Source organism: Orbicella franksi, chromosome 15 (assembly GCF_964199315.1).
Source record: "Orbicella franksi chromosome 15, jaOrbFran1.1, whole genome shotgun sequence".
NCBI lineage: Eukaryota > Metazoa > Cnidaria > Anthozoa > Scleractinia > Merulinidae > Orbicella > Orbicella franksi.
The window spans coordinates 1,077,549-1,095,200 of NC_138159.1; the positions used below are offsets into that span (position 1 = coordinate 1,077,549).

Sequence of the window (17,652 nt, forward strand, 5' to 3'; positions counted from 1 at the left end):
TTCCAGTCGATAATTATTCGGTCCATTACTCGTGATGTGCCGAGTGCAGGAATGCCGTGGGTATGTCAAGCGGATATGACCACCGTGAGTCACAAGTATCCTTCCGCCAAATTCAGGTTTTCCGTAGACACGACAATGGTATAGCCGAGTTGACTGTCCTTGGTGAATCAATGTACTAGCGGCCGTGATGTTTTCAGTGAACTTGGCGAAAAACTAGACAAAGCGAGTTCAACATGAGCGTACCGCTACGAGCGAACATCCAGCGGGGAAACCCGGAGAAGGTTTTTGATTTGATCGAAAAAGTTGGAGGAGGAACGTATGGTGACGTTTTCAAGGTTTGTCCTTTATATCAGATTTATTTCCCGCATAGCGTCTGCTTTGCTAAATCTTTAATATTCCAGCCTTGCTTTATTTGATCTTGAAATGTTACTGACCGAAATTAAACCGCCATTTTCAGGCCAGGGTTATTTCGACTGGGGAACTTGCTGCTGTAAAAGTTGTCAAAGTTGAACCAGGCAAGTGACTGATTATGTCTACCGCTTGTTAAGTTTTAGTGGTTATTCTACACTGCACAACACTCTGTTGAATTCAAAGCAATATGCCAATAAGCAATATAACTCAAGAAATCATTTCCTTTCATTTTAAGATCTTTCAATTGTGTGTGTGATCGATCTTAAATTGTGTCATGTCAACAGTTGTCCATTTGATGTTCTTTGCATCAACTCCAAACATGGTATTATTTGTTGTCGACGTTCATCTGAGTTTGTTCCGTTCCGTTTCGTGTTTAGTTGTTTCAAATATTCTTAAATGGATTTGTTCTCTGTTGCTTTTTTTAGTCCATAATTCTTCAACTTGTTGACGTATTTTATGTAAATTATCTGACCCACTCCGCCAGTATGGTCAATATTCCCTCTCATTCGCAAATAGCAAACAGCAAAATGTTACTTTTGATAACTCTACAGTACCTAAGATATATGATATAGGGTAATTAAAAATTGTTTTTTTTTTAAATTTCTTAATCCTGTCTCAATTCAAGCAGAGCAAACCTTGAAATATTTACTATGCACATCAGATCAGGCAGCTTTGGAACTTTAGACAGAATTGAAATAGGGACAAATAAATAGTTGAAATGTTAATGAGTTGCACTCAAAATTAAATGTATTTTTAATATAGGGCAATATGACGTTATGATCAAGCTGGTATAAATTTCCTCTCGTGAACAATGGTGTTAGTCAAGCTTTTTCCTTGGATAGTCATGCAAACAGAAACTGAAAATGGAACCAAGTTTTAATTGCATGCAGTAAAATAAAATTCAATTGAACTCAATCCAGAGATTGAATTCAGTCTGGTTTTATAATAAAAAAGTAATCAGAGTAGCAAAAGATTTCAGGCAATCAAAGTTTATGTACTTATTGATTGAAAGGCAGACAGAAAAATATTTGGTTTGAAGTCAGGACATCATGCAGAGAGTGAGTGCAGCCAGTTCTATGTATCCTGACCAAGAGCCAAATGTTTCCAGACCGGCCCAACCTCACTCAGTCGATAAGCATGTTATGATATTACCTTATTTTGTTGTTGTTGCTTTTTTCTACAACAAGGATGCAGGCATGGCAGCATTTGCTTCACTTCTAGTAGGGTCATGTGGGTTTTTCCAGCCCTATCACTTCAACGCATGGGACCCTCACATAGGACCTTTTTTCTTGTGGGTTTTCAAGGAAACAGCATGCAGGGCTGTACAGGTCATATGATAATATCAATTATTACTGACATTTCTGTTACTTTTATTTGTTGTTTTGCTTTAGGAGATGATTTTGAACTGATTCAGCAAGAAATTGCCATGATGCAGAATTGTCAGCATCCAAACATCATTCAGTACATAGGCAGCTATATCAGGTACGTTACATGTTGCTGAAGTAACAGGTTTCACGCCTAAACAAGTTTGCACCGTCCGAGTTAGTACTGCACCTCTTTTTTGACAGGTCAACAATGGTCTCTCCCTACGCTGTCTTAGTAAGTCTTGATGCAAGCCATAAGTTTAAGAAAATCAGAGTTTACCAGACAGCTGCTTTGTTGTAACTGACTATTTCTCGTTCTTTATGTGTGAATATCCGGGAATGCTGGGGTGAGCTTGGTTAGCATTTTGGTGCAGACTTGAAACTCTGGGTGTGAACTTGGATGGTGCAAAATAGACTGATTCAGCTAATGTGTTTGCATCCTTGTTACCACCCAATTTACACTATGTGATGATTCATTTGGGAAGATACAATTTATTGTGCAATTTGCCTCATGCAACTGATTACAAGGGAGTATGTATGAACAGAACAATCGTAACCTCCCAAATAAATCATTGCATGATCTGAATTGGGTGGCAAAAAGGATGTAAACACGTTAGCCATATACTTCTGTTGACTGGGGTTTTAAACCTCCACAATTTGTAGGTGACCATTGCAAACCCTTTTAACTGCTTCGTTCATAAATACTGGGTTAATTGTGTTGCTGTTTTAGGAGGGATAAGCTATGGATTGCCATGGAGTTCTGTGGAGCAGGATCAGCTCAGGACATTTATTGTGGTTAGTTATAAAAAAATTATATAAATTTAAGGAGACAGCATGGCCTTGTGGTGTTGGATGCCTGTCTTGTAATTCGGAGGTCCTACATGTAGGTTTAAGCCATCCCACTTGCCCCTAGATGGATTTGATCATAGTGATCTTGGGTTCAGCACCTTAGTTGCCTTTGTAAATAGCCAACAGTCTGCTTTCTGCCAGTCAGGATTTTTAAGTACATGTTATGTTTATTTCAAATATTTGTTTCAATATTGAGGAGGAGGAGTGATGGCCAATTGTGATATTTATAATTTTTGTATCTATTTATATAATATGTCCTTCCCTAGCTCCTGGAAAACTCCCACGGAAAAAGTACCCTGCTTCTTTTGTGCCCATTGACATGTAATTAAACTATTGTTTCTTTATACAGTTACTGGCCCTTGTTCTGAGCCTCAAATTTCTTTTATTTGTGTTGAGACACTGAAGGTGTGTATCTAATAATAGTTTTGTCTAAGGTGCACCATTCTTCAAAGTTGTGAATGAGTTTTCCGAAAGAATTGAGAAAGAGAACACAAAAAAGAAAATATTGTACAAGTAGAAGGTTTCCTAGAAAAGAAACCTCGATTAATTGAAAATGCAATAAAACAGCAATTTCAGATATTTGATCTCCATATAATAAAAAGAACATTACACATTGGCTCAAAGATATCAAAGACAACAATATCTGACTCGAAAGTGAAGAATGATCATCACAGTAAATTTTCCAATTTAAGCAATTGGAAAGAAGAAGCCTGAAAAAAAATCAGGGCTTCAACGGGATTCGAACCCGTGACCTCCGCGATACCGGTGCGATGCTATACCAAAATTAATGAGCTATGAAGCCACACATTGGGAGCGAGGCCACTTAATTGAGTTCGTATCTTCCCGTGAGGAGTGAAATGATCTGAAGTTTATATGAAATAATTCATATATGAACTGCGGTTGTAGATGAAAGTGAAGAATGATCATCGCAGTAAATTTTCCAATTTAAGCAATTGGAAAGAAGAAGCCTGAAAAAAATCAGGGCTTCAATGGGATTCGAAACCGTGACCTCCGCGATACCGGTGCGATGCTCTACCAAATGAGCTATGAAGCCACACATTGGGAGCGAGGCCACTTAATTGAGTTCATATCTTCCCGTGAGGAGTGAAATGATGTGAAGTTTATATGAAATAATTCATATATGAACTGCGGTTGTATTGTTCTTGCCATTCTAACATAAAATTCATATCTTCTTGTCACCGTGTAATAGCATATATACAGTCATGTATATCATAATGGAGAATAGATATAATGATTATCAACCAAATAGTAAAGCTTTTTAGGTTAAAAGTGTTAAAAGCATTGAAGTTGTTGATGCTGTTGTTGATGTTATGGTAGTGATAGACTGTTAAAATCTACATTAGCTGCAATATCTAATCATCATACTCGCAATGCCAGACTAAAGCCAATATCAATCTTAGATTTGAACCTTTACGCATACTTATTCCATGGGCTATTGAATAAAGTGAACTCTCATCTATATAGTGATCTGGTAAAGCGTTCTTGACATTTTCTTTGTATCATAGGGTCTTGCATATCTACATGACAAAAACTTAATGCACAGAGATATCAAGGTAGTGTTAGAATTCCAAAGATTTATGACAAGCTATATAATGAACAAACCAAATGATATTGTTATACCTTACTGCATCTTGTAGAGATCAATGACACAGAAGACTATGTGAAAGTTTTTAAGCTTAAAATGTTCTAACTTGCTCTGTTGTTGTCAATAGACCTTTCCCGCATTCCACTTCAGTGTGTTTGAACGATAGTTCCAGTGAGAGCGAAATTGGGGTGGACATTTTCATATATTTGCTGTATTTTTGTCCACCCTGATCTCGACACGGCACCATTGTTTGTTGGAACACGGGAAAAGTCTATTAGCTTAAAGTAATGTTTAAAAGAGGAGTAGTGTTTTGTTGGATTTAAAACACAAGGTGCAGCCGAGTGTTTTAAACCAGATAAAACACATCCTGTAAGTTTTTTGAACAGCTTCAAAACGTTTGCGGTAGATCGCCTCATCTGTAGAATAACCCTTGGGTTTTTTTTTTTTTTCTGGAGAAAATCAGCTGTAAAATTTAGCCGTGTCCTTATCAAATTTAAAGAAACTTGTTAAACATTCATTTCTTTTGTATTTCCTTTATGAATTATTGCTGAGTTTTTGAGTTGGATTTGAAATGTTGTGTGCAATATTTAACATCCCACATGTAACTTATGCTTCTGAAATTGATTCAAGGAAATATGATCATGGTGTTTTAATGCTTTGTTATAAAATGTTTTCCTCAGGGTGCAAATATCCTTTTGACATCCCAAGGAAGCATTAAGCTTGGTAAGTAATATTCTAGTGGTACTGTAATTTGTCCCTGTGAAGGACTACCATCTCATCCAGGGGAGGGGAGTTGGGGAGGAGAGAAGAAATACTTCTAGTCGCTTCATGCTACTGAAACCAGAGATAAGTGCCAGTCTGATGGGCCATGTGGCTCATATGCAGACTTCATCTAACTGTAATATATAATTAACCAGAGCACTAGGTTGTAAAGAACTTGAGACCCTCAAAACATGGCCACTGCTACTCGCATGTTGTGATATTTGGTTGAAACATCTTAAAATGTAACTTTTTTTTAACCTCCAACAGCTGATTTTGGCATTGCTGCAAGAATATCAGAGACCATGACAAAAAGAAAATCGTTTATAGGAACCCCTTATTGGTGAGTTGTGGATTAAAGATTTATATTTATAATTAACAATTATTCCATGAGCATGTGTTGGATATGAGATGGTAGGTAGTCAATGACACGCGTTGGCTGTCATCTTTCTCATAATCACTGAGTTTGGTAGATAGCCAACAAGCCATATTTGTAGAGCATGGTATAGTCACTCATAACCCATGATGGCTAAGCCAATGAAATCTCTCAAATTACATTATCCAATGATCCAGTTTTTAATAAAGGATATTGCAAACTGGCGTGAAGATATGAATTTTGTATTTTTATGAACAAGTACCCCAAGTGAGTAAAATATTGTTTTCAACACAAGAAAATAAAGAATTCATATCTTCAAGCCACCGTGTAATTTTCTTTTAATTATATGGACAAACTGACCGTTTGCACAGACAAATGTGAAAAAGCGAGAAATGACGTCATTAATATCCTCACCAGCGAGGATATGGAAAATACACCACTGGGAACCTGGTGGTAATTTTGTACGCATTTTTTACAAGTAGTATATTTTCCATTAAAACACTTGTGTCTATATTATACAGTATACTGAAGTACTGACAGAATTCATTTCTGGATATTTTTCCGATTATGCCTACAGCGTCACTAACAGAGAAAATCATCTTCTCATTATTATCAGTATTTTTTTTCTTCCCGTATTACAGCTGAGGTACATTGTATGGTGGATCAAAGTTGCACTTTTTATATATTTGTACATGTCTCTACGTTATATGGATAATATGAATGCGTTTAAATTCCATTCTCAATTCTCTGTCATTCAAAGGATGGCACCAGAAATGGCAGCAGTAGAGAGATTAGGTGGATATGACTTAAAGGTTTGTATTATTAAACTTTAATATTAAATTTGACTTTTGACAAGTTTTAACTGCAGAAGGAATCCCACTGTGGAGGTACAGATTAAAAACACAAGTAACTGCTGACTCATGCTGTTGCTGTTGTTTTTCTAGTGTGATATCTGGGCCGTCGGGATTACAGCTATCGAACTGGCAGAACTACAACCTCCCATGTTTGATTTGCATCCTATGAGGTAACCACATCAACTTTGGCATTTGATGAACTTTTCACAAACACATACATTCAAAACAGCTGAAGTGCACTGTTAAGCCTTTAGGTCTGTCAATTGTTTTTATTTTATCATTTTAAATGGTGTTGATCAATGTTTTCTTCATTTTGTTTGTGACAGGGCATTGTACAATATAGGAAAAAGAAGTTTTGTTCCACCCACATTGAAAGAAAAGGATAAATGGTAAGTATTGTTCATAATCATTACAAGAAGCAAAGAGGATTTGGCAAACAGCAGGCTCCAGCTTACCACTACAAGTATTAAACCCTCACAGTGGGTCTCTACTTAAGAGTGTGAATGAGTTCAGCCAACTGTTATGAATAGCCTCTCAGAAATGAAAGGAGATTGTCTGTGATTTACTACTCTTTAATCCGGGAGCAGGGCTCGAAAAAAGTGCTTTTCCTGCCGGGCAAATAACTTTTTTTGTTCACTTGCCAGATGGTCAAGGGTCCAGGCAAGTTGTCTGCCAGCAAAATAAAAGATTGAAGTAAACTAAGACTTGCCCAGCCCAAGCAAAATTTGAGAGCTGATTGTCCAAAAGGGCAAGCTGGAATTAAAGTTTTTCTTTTAAGCCCCAAGGAGGAGTAACAATACAGAGACAAGTCTTTTGCCTTTCACCATATGATGTAGCCTGCGAGCAGGCTCACCTTTGTGTTACACGCGGGAGCAGCAAAGAACAAAGCGATCCGGTGGGAAGGAGTCTGGTGAAGAGACCCCAAGAAAGTGAGCCTGCCCTGATCTCTGTAATTTTTTTATTTCTGCTTTGTCTGAGCGAAGTGAAATACCATTGGTCGAAAAGCGGGAAAGGCGAGAAAACTGTCAATCTATTCTGTTTGATGAGGAGCGATTAAATCACCATGGAGTCAGTAATTTACCACACAATAAAAAACAAGTTGTCCACATTTGGAGTCAGAGGAAGAGTTGAGTGCATGTATGACTGATGTTTTAACAAAGTTCCTGTCTATTTCTGGTTAAATTTCAAACTAAAGAGGGGCAGGAAATAGCAGTTGAAAGTATGTTAATGAATCAAGACGTACTTGCTGTGTTGCCAACTACATATGGGAAGAGTTAAATATTACAAACATACGTGATCGAAACAACACAAAGGCGTTTGCCTGTTTACCAGCATCGTCAAACACCAGATTGCCAAAGCAAGATTACTTGGAGTCAAATGTGTATCCTTAGTAGACATAAACTTTGACAGTTTTTCTTTAGCAAAACTTTATCAACAGCGGATATCGCACCTACATGTTGTTATGAAAACGATTTTACAATTTTCCCAAGAAATCTGAGCTACCAAAGTTCATACTTCCAGTGAAAATTAATTGACTTATTCTTTTCTGCGGTTTCTGGGGTGGAAATAAAAAATTTGTAGAGATCAGTGCAGGCTCACTTTCTTGTCTCACGGCTTCACCGCTCAATATCGTGCTCCAACGCTTGTGCTCCCACATGAGCCTGCTCGCAGGCTACCTGTGATGCTTAGACTGTTTCTTTAGTACATGTTGATTGTGATGAAACTTCATTCCAATTTACAGGTCACCAGAACTTCACAGCTTTATCAAATCAGCTCTGCAGAAAAATCCGAAGAAGCGTCCCCCAGCTGACAAAATGTTAACAGTTAGTTTTATTATTGTATCAGATTATTGGCAAGAGCATTGTCTTCTGTGCAGTGTATAAATCATTTGTGTGCACTGGTTATGCAACACTTTCGAGTGGTATACCTGGAAGATCCCACGAGGCACTTGTATCTTCTTGGTATACAGACAAGCTTTTAGGAGAGTGTGTACATGTACACCAAGAAAATACAAGTAACAGGTGGGATATTCCATGGTATGCCACAAGAGACTGTTGTATGGCTATTTTATAACGTGCCAACCCAATCAATGTAACATACACACAATGCATGATAGGAAGGTTTGGTGTAATACTGTCGAATATGCAATGGCTTTCCTGTATTTTGATTGGCTGTATTTTCTATGGCATGATATAAAATACAATTAGAAATACAATTAAAAGCTAAAAGATCTCAATTTATGCTAAAAAAGCCTTTTCAGTCTACCTCTAAAAGTGTTAAAACCACCCCCATCCAATATTTTCATCCAATTTTGTATGTCCAAATAAGAGCAACAAAGCACGCAAAAAAATAAGGTGCTCTAAAAAAGGAAATAAATTGAACAGGTTACTCATTAGGTGTCAAAGCTATTATTTCATATGTGAAATGAAGTATTGAAATTGAAAATATGGAGTCATTGGTGCTTACTCTAGTTACCATTTGCAATTTTTTTTTTAACCACAGGTGATGAAACTACACAATGTAACATGCAGCGTTACTTTAACAATGTCTATATCTCTTCTACTGCAGCATCCTTTTTGTTGCCATGGTTACACCCGCACAGTGATACAGGATTTGTTAGACTTATTCAAGAGAAAGTCAGATAAGAAAGGCCATGTTGGAGAACCAGATGATGATGATGACGATGATACAGCCCCTGTTGACGAGGTAAAGTGAGGTCAATATTGTATGCAAAATTGAGTCAAGTGCTGTACATTATCATTATGAATAACAGTACAAAGAACCATGAGACAAAGAAGATGAAGACTGCATTTGACCTGACTTGCCAAAGCCAATGCCAAAGCTTATTGCCAGCCTCCTTAACATGAAGTCTCTAGAAGTAATGCCCCTTCCATTGGATGAGAAGCTACCTTGGAAGCCCTATGGCTAGCCCGCATAGCAGACGTCCCCCTGCTCCTTATTTTATTTGCACTCACTTGCGGTTTCGTTGCCATCAGGTGCTTTGAAATGCCTGCTAAATGTATGCAGGCTACCCTATGGCATAAATATAACATAATTTAATGGTTGGTAAAATATTTGTACAGTATTTAATTGAACAGGAATGTTCAACAGATGCTCTAATTTTGTTGCAGAATGTTCAGGTCTTAACAAGAATACGATCCAGAAAAGTTCCTGATAATAAAATTCAAGAGAGACGCAGTATATCAGGTTCTGAAGGAAAATGTAAGTAGGACTGTGAGATATTTAAATTTAAATAGGAGAATACAATAATACAATAAATAGAAGAATGCAATATATTGTATTATCTGTGTCCCCAATTAGTGCTATTGGCACTAGACTGACCAGACACTTTTAATAAAAGATATTTTTGTATGTATGTATTTTGATCTAGCTAAAGCAGTTCTTTGTGATGCAGCTCTTTGTTTTAAGATTTATCTTATTGTGTAGAGTTTTTAATAATTTCATAAAATTCCTATTTTAACGAGATGTGACCACCACATTACTACAATATTACTGTTCCTAAAGCTGTATGTTTACAGTCGTAATCATATGTTTTTGTCTGCAGCAGTAACCACACATTAAGATTTAGCCAGGCCCCTCTGGATACCAGCCACTGTGCTGAATGGGCCACCCTGTATAAATAAAGTTTTACCTACCTACCTAGCCATTTAGCCTCTTTAAATTTAGAATTAGAGATAGATGATTCCATTTTTCTGACTTGTGTACAGTAAATGTTCTGCATATCTCATGATGTTGTTTGTTTTATAGTGGATGGAGTGCAAGTAGAGCCAATGGTGAGCAGGGAAACAAGACCACAGCATCAGGTAATACAGGCACCTCCTTAGTTTTAGAATTACAAGTACAAGATTAAGTATGAGTGCAATTTTCAAATTTCAAACCAGTGACACAACCAGAGCCCTCACTCTTCATGTTGGGTTTAGGTAGAGAGAGTAGCTCATGGGGTGAGATGGGTATGTGACATGATAATGTGGTACCTGCAAACTAGAACTGTGAAAGGCATTTTTGTACAAGACCTCGAACTTATACTCAGATCGGAAGTCCCCTATTGTAATGCTTGCCCCTTTGGTATCCAAGTGGAGCTCAAATCAGGGGATAGTATGACCCCGTACAAGTGTCTTTTTTCAATTCTTCAGCCCAAACATTTTTATCGTATTTGTGTTAATAACTACTGATATTCATTATTTATTTAATTAATTATCCTTGTCAACAGACAGAAAATGGACCACAAGAAGTACATAATGGAGACATCAGTATGAACAAGTAAATATGAATTATGAATTCGATGCAGTTTTCTTTTTTTCCTAAGTTTCATTTGTATTGAAAACAAGATGACTGTTCCCTGAATGTTCATTATTTTAGTGATGATGACAGCGGAACAATGAAAGTTCTCACTGAGACAGATGATGAGCCCCCACCCCTGCCCCCTAAGGTTTGTACTTCTCCATGCACAGTACATATACCAGTGGTTACATTGACAGTTACTTTACCATTGCAACTTGTCAAAGTTGGGATTAATTTGTAACATTTTCTTGGGAGATTAAAAAGCCTATGTATGTTTCGTTTGTTGTTTCAAAAGTGGAAAGTGTTGATTTAGGAAGGCATTCCAGTTGTCCCTTTGTGTTACTCCGTGCCCCACCCCCATGTTGCTATGAGGTTGTCATTCTCTTGTAACTGGACACCTAGATGCTAGTGTGTTAGCATACAGGAAGTTTGACTCTGCCTAGTTATTTAATTTATAGTAGGACCTCACCTTATGATCATGTTCTTGGTAGTACTAACAACCTTGGGTGAAGTGGAAATAATTATAATGGCACATATTTGAGGTTGCCTCAAATACGCTACCTATAGAATCCCCCAGGACAGAGGCCCCTTGAAAAGAAGCAGGAAATTAAACCAATGGAAACTCTTTCACTAATGTGGGATTTGAACCCATGACTAAAATCAGATCACTGTCACTCTAACCCACTTAGCAACTCAACAAGGCCAGTAGGAGAGTACATTACTAACACTCACCTTAGTGTGTGTTTTGGTTCCAAGTTGGTGGTTGGCTTCAAGGTGTTCCACTGTATTTACAACAAGATTATAATACCATGTTTTTGCGCTTACAGTTAAACAGGAATTCTCATTACCAAGTTCCACAAGCAAGTATGAAACCAGTCCCTCCTCCGAAGCCAATGCACTTGAAGGTGTCACGAGTTGCCAGTGCTCAAGATGCTGGACGACACTCACCACAGGCAAATCCAAGGAAATTATCAGACGTAGACGCACACAACAGGATTCCACCTCCTAGCGTACCTCCTCCGGTAACTTGTGTTCAGTTGGTGATAAAATTTAATTGGTTTTCAACTATTGGTGTCAAACAGGGGAAAATACATTGCCTTGGAAAAGGTGAAAAAGCTGTGACCATGTAGACCAGTGATGGGCTTGATAAAGAAAGGGACAACTTCTATCACAAGAAATTTAAGAAAAAGCATTTTCCTGTTCAGGCTATTGATAGTGGGCAAGGTGATACATGCCTACATTGAAGCCCAACAACAGATGTCCTGTTTAAAAATGGCTCATTACGTGTGAGAGGTGTTTCTCATCAGGGTTTCATACCTCATTAGGAGCTGTATCAAGCTGATGCCTGCAGTGGGCCTTTTCTGCACACCCTAAATGGCACAGGGGAATCGTTAATTCTCAAACCTCCTAGGGCAGTGAAAAATTGGTGCAAACAATCCATACGTTTGAAGAATCTAGGGTAAATTCCCCCTATATTTTTGCAAGGGGAACAAAAATTGCTTTGATTAATTGGGAGATTGAAAAAATTAAGGACTTGAAAAATCAGGATTCTGCTGTATTTTACAAAGCTGTTTCTCTGTGACATAAAATGTCAACCTTAAACAAAAACTCAATGTTAAGCTGGGTGAATAACAAGTCAATAATAAAAAAATAAGTGCCTTCTTGCCTCCTTTGCCCCTCAGTAACACTCAGGCCTGGGCATCTACATTTGAAGAAATGTTGAGCTTGTTCCTAAAGGAACAGACAGGAAACAAGAACAGGAATTTTCATTCCTGATCATGTAAAACAGTATTTTCTCTTATCATTTAGAAACCTCCTGTTGGAGCTCGAGCATCTGATCCAGGAAGACTTTCAGCTGCAAAGAAGGCGTCTGTAAGTGCATATGGAAAACTTGCTTAGATGTCAGGTGCAAGGTCTGAACAGAAGCCTGGTGGAATTAGGGAGTGGTATATTGTGGGTTGGGGCAATTTGGGGAGGAAGAGCATTGAAACTATGAAAAAGAACAGGAAAACAGAGACAGGCTGCGAGGGTGTGGTTGAATGGAAAAGGGATCAAAAGAAACCCCAAACAGTTACAGTGTGTCTGTGTTGGATTTCTATCTCCAGTTTAAGTGAATCTTAAAGTGACTGAAATTATTTATATCGTGTTTTTGTACAAAGATGACAAAATTTTCGAGTGATCTTAGTGATACTGTTGGAGGCCAATCAAAAAAGTATTACCATTGTTATAATTATTGTTATGTCAATATGAAGCCATTGCTCTCTTTTGCCCCCATTTTAGCAAGTTACAACATGTTTTTCAAAGATTTTCAATGAATGTCCTCTTCATATCTACTGCACTGGACTCTGGGTGGACCCTCACTCAGGAGGTAATAAGAACTTAGGGACATTACTAAATACTGTTGAACCTCCATTAATGGCCACCTCCCTACAGTGGCCACCTTTCTACAACAGCCACATATTTACGTCCCAGTCAAGAGATTTGTTCTTATTTTAACCTCCCCACAATGGCCAGTAACTCTGACCCAGGGTGGCCATTGTAAGTTTTAAGTGTTGAGTTGCTGACTCTAACTCTTGTGACATTCTGACTTGAACTCAAAGCACCGTCTTACATACACAATATGCTTACATCCTACACTCCATCACGTCAACTAGGCTCATTATCCAAGCATCTTCTTTTAACTCCATCTTATATCTTGAAAACATTTGGCACAATATTCTTCTATAGAATGTTCTACCATTTGAAGTAAATAGTTTGTCGGTGTCTGTCTTTAAGATTAAACTCAAAACGTTTCTTTTTAAAAAAGCCTTTTTGCAATTTATTTTTGCACTAATGTTTTTAATTTTTAGATTATTAATTTTTCAGCTTTTCGCTGATATTATAACGCGTCTTTAAATATTAGGATACTGGCGCTATATAAATCATTTATTATCATTATTTAAAACTCAATCTCAAACTCAACTCATGAAAATTGTAAACACATGATCACACAGGTTTTAGGCATGCCTTACAAAGTGTGGCAGTATAGATGTTGCAAAGATGAAGCTGTACCAAAAAATATAAGTTTTCAACCAACAGCTGACACATAAGTTGTTAATGCCCTAATTTGGTGGCAAACATTTAATGGCACTTTGTGTGAGGATTAGAGGTTTCATTTTAGAACAAGAACCAAAAAGTGTGTAAGTTCTTTGCTTCATTTGTCTTCTGTAGAAAAACACATCATTATAGGAGCAGAGGAAGGCGTCTATTCTTTAAACTTCAGTGAAAAGTTACATGAAGCAGAAATGGAACAGGTAACGATGTTATTGCATCATGCAGGGTTATATGTCATGAAACTTGAACGTCCAAAATTCTCTTTGCAAGTAATGTAAAACAATTCCTATTGATTTGTAAGTTTGGTTTTGTTTTAGGTTTGCGCTAAAAGGTGTACGTGGTTGTCAGTGTTTCAAAATGTGATGGTGTCACTTCAAGGTAACCGTGATCAGAAACTTAATTCTTGCCACTTGTTTTCATATAGTTCTTTTAATGTCAGTTCTAAGAATTTGTGGGTAAATTAAGACAACATCTCTTAGTTGATTATTTTCTTTATTCTCATCATTTGTCTTCTTGTCACTGTATTAAAATTGTTAGGAGATTTTAGCTGATGAACATACGTAATCTTACTTGGGGTTGCAGGGTCTCCCAGCTGTGTGTATATGCACAATTTAGAAACTCTTCATGACAGACAACAGGCATTCTTTGCCACAGTAACAAGGTAAGTGCCTCAAGAACAGTCACTGGAATATCTTCATGCCTGCTTTGTAGGGAAATAACTCTCCTATTTAAATCAATAGGAAATCATTGCTGACATTGTTGTTTACATCTGTAATTGAGAAATTCACTTGGTACCATATCGACAGATTTAGCTAGAAAAAGCATGCAAAATATAAAGTTTGAAAGTTTCAGTGTACTTCAAAACATGTACAGTCAAACCCTCTATTAACAGCCACCTCCCCACAACGACCTCCTGTACTGTCTACGGCGGCCACATAGTTTTGTCCCAGTTGAGAGATTTATTTTCATCTTAACCTCCCTACAACGGCCACCTGTCCACAATGGCCAGTTAACTTTGTCACCAGGGCGGCCATTGTGGAGAGATTCGACTGTACTTGGTTCACCAATGTAAGTGGGGCCACAAGAACGAGAACAAAAAACGTGAGTGAAGTTCGAAAATTGATTATAGAAAACTAACATACACATCACGACATTTTACTTTATGATAAATGTTGAAAATGATATTTTTTCTCCAGGAACAATAGAATTTCAGAGACAAGAGGCTGTTCAAAGTGCTGTATTGGTAAGGCTGTGTGCACTTGTTAGATTAATCTGAACCCTCAATGGAGAACACTGCCTCGAGGGCAGACACAGGATTTTTCGAGGGGGATTCGCGTAAGGTCGAACCTGATGTTTAAAGTTAGACCTTTTAATAGGTAACCCTCCATTCTAATGGCAAAGTATGGAGCAAACTCTCCTTTAGGTTGGTGTGCTAAAAACTGTTATCTCTCAGGGCGAAATGATGGGCGGGCACATAATTTGTGGATTGTGTTTCAGGGTATACTTCCATTTTCCAAATGATCTGGTGAAGTCATTCTTCAGAATTAAACCTGACTTGAGATCAGCTTTGGAAAGTAAAACTACTTAATTTCGTACATTTCGTACATTGTCAGATTTCAGCTATCCTTGTTTCTTTCTGCTTTTTGGCAGTAAATAACCCGTACAACAGTCAAGTGTACCTTTGTGTGGCAGTTCAAAAGAGCGTCTTTCTTTATCAGTGGTACGAACCGTGGGGAAGATTTATGAAAGTCCAGGTAATCTTCAGTTCTGTGCTAATACAAATATTCCACGATATTATGAGTTTCACCAAGTTATCACGATGCCTATATATGGTCATAAAGTCTTTTTGATTTCCTGGGATGTACGTAGTTTACCATATTTGGAAGTACGCTAAAGCAGTCTTGTCCCACATCCAGTTTTTAAACTGCAAGTTGTTAGCAACTTGTTGCATAACACAAAGCAATTCCGCTAGTCGGTTTTGCAGAACGTAATCTGATTTTTGCATCTCTGATTTGTTTTTCGCCATAGTGTCTGGCGACATTTCTCATATAATTTTAGTCCCCTTTAGACTCCGCGACACAAGGAAAGAATTGTACAAATAATCATTGCCAAAATGTTGACACAGTTCATTGTCAAGGAGTACGTTTGCGTATCTTGAAAAGTTTAGCCTAAATTTGTCCAGTTCGTTGATTGTAATCCGTGCCAATCTTCTCCATCCTCAACCATCCTTGTTCCTTTATGGTTTATTGTTATCTCTTTGGTGTTTTTCTATCTTAGTAAACAACTATTTTCAGGTTTCCCTCAGTTTAAAGGTAATTCTCTACGCGGCATAAATAACTCAAAATACCGTGACTGAGGTGTTTAAGCGTTGATGTTCATGTTTCTTTTGCAGTATTATGATGTGGACATTCCATCACCGCCTCCACTCTTTGAGCCACTCATAAAACAAGATCTGGAATATCCACTGATATGTGTTGGAGTAAGAGAATTGTAAGTACAGTGCTCAACTGTAGTTAGTTCTCCGTTGACCTCTGAGAGTAATTCTTAGCTTATATTGCTTCTGTGTTTTTAGATCCGATGGTAGCCTACACTTTGAATGCGTTAATTTGAATTCTCTGTCCAACTGGTTCACGGAACTACCTGAAGGTAAAGTGGTCGCATCATGTTGTCTTCTTTTTTTTTTTTTTTTTTTTTTTGGAGCGGTTTTTCAATTGAGTAGACTATCGTAAAACCAAAACCAAAGTTATCACTCTGTTCAAATTAGAGCGCTTTTCATTTGAGAGTCGAAAAGTAATTGTTTGTGTCAACTACGCTACACGATTGGCTTAACGCGCCACTTTCTCATTCAATCAGAAGTTAAACCAAAACCAATCTTGATTCGCTCGCACGCGTTTTCTCGCGCTTTCAGCTACATGTATTTGCTTCGAGTTTTGATTGGTTCACTGTGTTGTCTGTGTCCTTTGTGATTGGCTAGAGTGATTACTTTGGTTTTGGTTTTACGACACTCAATTGAAAACCGCGCTATAGTCAGACAATCCATTGAACCAATCAAAACTCCAAGCAAACACATGTCGCTGACGCAAAGCGCGGGAAAACGTGCTCAAGCGTTTTGGCTTTACTGCTGATTGGACAACAAATTTTGGCGCGAGATTTTTAAGCCAATCGCAAAGCGAAGTTATGCAAATGAAATTACGTTCGACACCTAATTAAAAACCGCTCTATTTCTTACCGATTGCACATTCAGAAGTCCATTTGAATTTTATACTCTTGCTGAAAATGGCTTTTTGACTGTTGTTCTACTGTTTATTTTGTTTTTGTAGGAAAGAAGCTTGAGGTTGATACAGTTGACCACTTGGAAAAAGACACCGTGCTTGTAGCTTTTAATAGTACCGTTCCTTTTACTCTGCTAGTATTAAGTACCTTTACAGGGTTTATGATAAGTTAAACACTTTCACCTCCATAGTGTCAACGCTCAAAATTCAATAGCTTTCATTTGAATGGTCACACACTAGCGTTTCATCCACAGACGTAAAAGCTATTAGAGTCATTAAACAACAGTGCGAAGGAATCTATTGTTCTGAGGCGGAATCTAGTAAAGTTTCCATGTCTTTAAGCAAGACACTTTACTCTCCTCTTCAAAGTGTTTCAAGTCATCCGGATATATAAATTCGCACCAAAAACCTGTTTGGTAAACGTAACAAATCTTCTGGAAACTTGCAGTAAAGTAGTTTGTTTTGTTCTGGTCTGTTTTTGTTTGTGTGTTTGTTTGTTTTTTTATCTTAGCTTTGTTATGTATGGAGATGTAATGAGGATTTAAATGAGAATGTGATGTTTTATCTTCCTTTAACTCGCGTGATCAGATATGGTTAGGTTTGTGAATCTTGATGGGAAGACCAAACAGTTTAGAAAACAAATGTCAGAAATTCATTTTGACATCAAACCAGAATCTGTAGGTGAGTATACAGGGCCGTGATAAAATGAACTTAACTCAAGCGTTTCCTTATGAAATGGCTGGGACAAGATTTAAGAGTCGCTGAC

At 37.6% G+C, this 17,652-nt stretch overlaps 1 protein-coding gene across 1 annotated transcript in view; it reads left to right on the forward strand.

Annotated features, from left to right (window-relative positions):
* Nucleotides 1–57: 57 nt before the first annotated feature.
* Nucleotides 58–17,652, forward strand: part of LOC145469530 (mitogen-activated protein kinase kinase kinase kinase 5-like) — a 24,379-nt gene continuing 6,784 nt past the window's right edge. Inside the window, exons 1-29 of the mRNA XM_081453275.1 lie at nucleotides 58–335; nucleotides 458–515; nucleotides 1,803–1,893; nucleotides 2,506–2,570; nucleotides 2,974–3,029; nucleotides 4,151–4,198; nucleotides 4,911–4,953; nucleotides 5,260–5,332; nucleotides 6,126–6,177; nucleotides 6,310–6,389; nucleotides 6,546–6,608; nucleotides 7,961–8,042; nucleotides 8,788–8,925; nucleotides 9,351–9,441; nucleotides 9,988–10,043; nucleotides 10,451–10,500; nucleotides 10,600–10,669; nucleotides 11,349–11,543; nucleotides 12,331–12,393; nucleotides 12,802–12,889; nucleotides 13,732–13,814; nucleotides 13,932–13,992; nucleotides 14,197–14,275; nucleotides 14,811–14,857; nucleotides 15,265–15,368; nucleotides 16,007–16,104; nucleotides 16,187–16,260; nucleotides 16,935–17,000; nucleotides 17,475–17,567. Coding sequence (XP_081309401.1) covers nucleotides 234–335; nucleotides 458–515; nucleotides 1,803–1,893; nucleotides 2,506–2,570; nucleotides 2,974–3,029; nucleotides 4,151–4,198; nucleotides 4,911–4,953; nucleotides 5,260–5,332; nucleotides 6,126–6,177; nucleotides 6,310–6,389; nucleotides 6,546–6,608; nucleotides 7,961–8,042; nucleotides 8,788–8,925; nucleotides 9,351–9,441; nucleotides 9,988–10,043; nucleotides 10,451–10,500; nucleotides 10,600–10,669; nucleotides 11,349–11,543; nucleotides 12,331–12,393; nucleotides 12,802–12,889; nucleotides 13,732–13,814; nucleotides 13,932–13,992; nucleotides 14,197–14,275; nucleotides 14,811–14,857; nucleotides 15,265–15,368; nucleotides 16,007–16,104; nucleotides 16,187–16,260; nucleotides 16,935–17,000; nucleotides 17,475–17,567 — 2,269 coding nt within the window. The 5' untranslated portion in view covers nucleotides 58–233. The remainder of the gene's footprint in view (nucleotides 336–457; nucleotides 516–1,802; nucleotides 1,894–2,505; nucleotides 2,571–2,973; nucleotides 3,030–4,150; nucleotides 4,199–4,910; nucleotides 4,954–5,259; nucleotides 5,333–6,125; nucleotides 6,178–6,309; nucleotides 6,390–6,545; nucleotides 6,609–7,960; nucleotides 8,043–8,787; nucleotides 8,926–9,350; nucleotides 9,442–9,987; nucleotides 10,044–10,450; nucleotides 10,501–10,599; nucleotides 10,670–11,348; nucleotides 11,544–12,330; nucleotides 12,394–12,801; nucleotides 12,890–13,731; nucleotides 13,815–13,931; nucleotides 13,993–14,196; nucleotides 14,276–14,810; nucleotides 14,858–15,264; nucleotides 15,369–16,006; nucleotides 16,105–16,186; nucleotides 16,261–16,934; nucleotides 17,001–17,474; nucleotides 17,568–17,652) is intronic.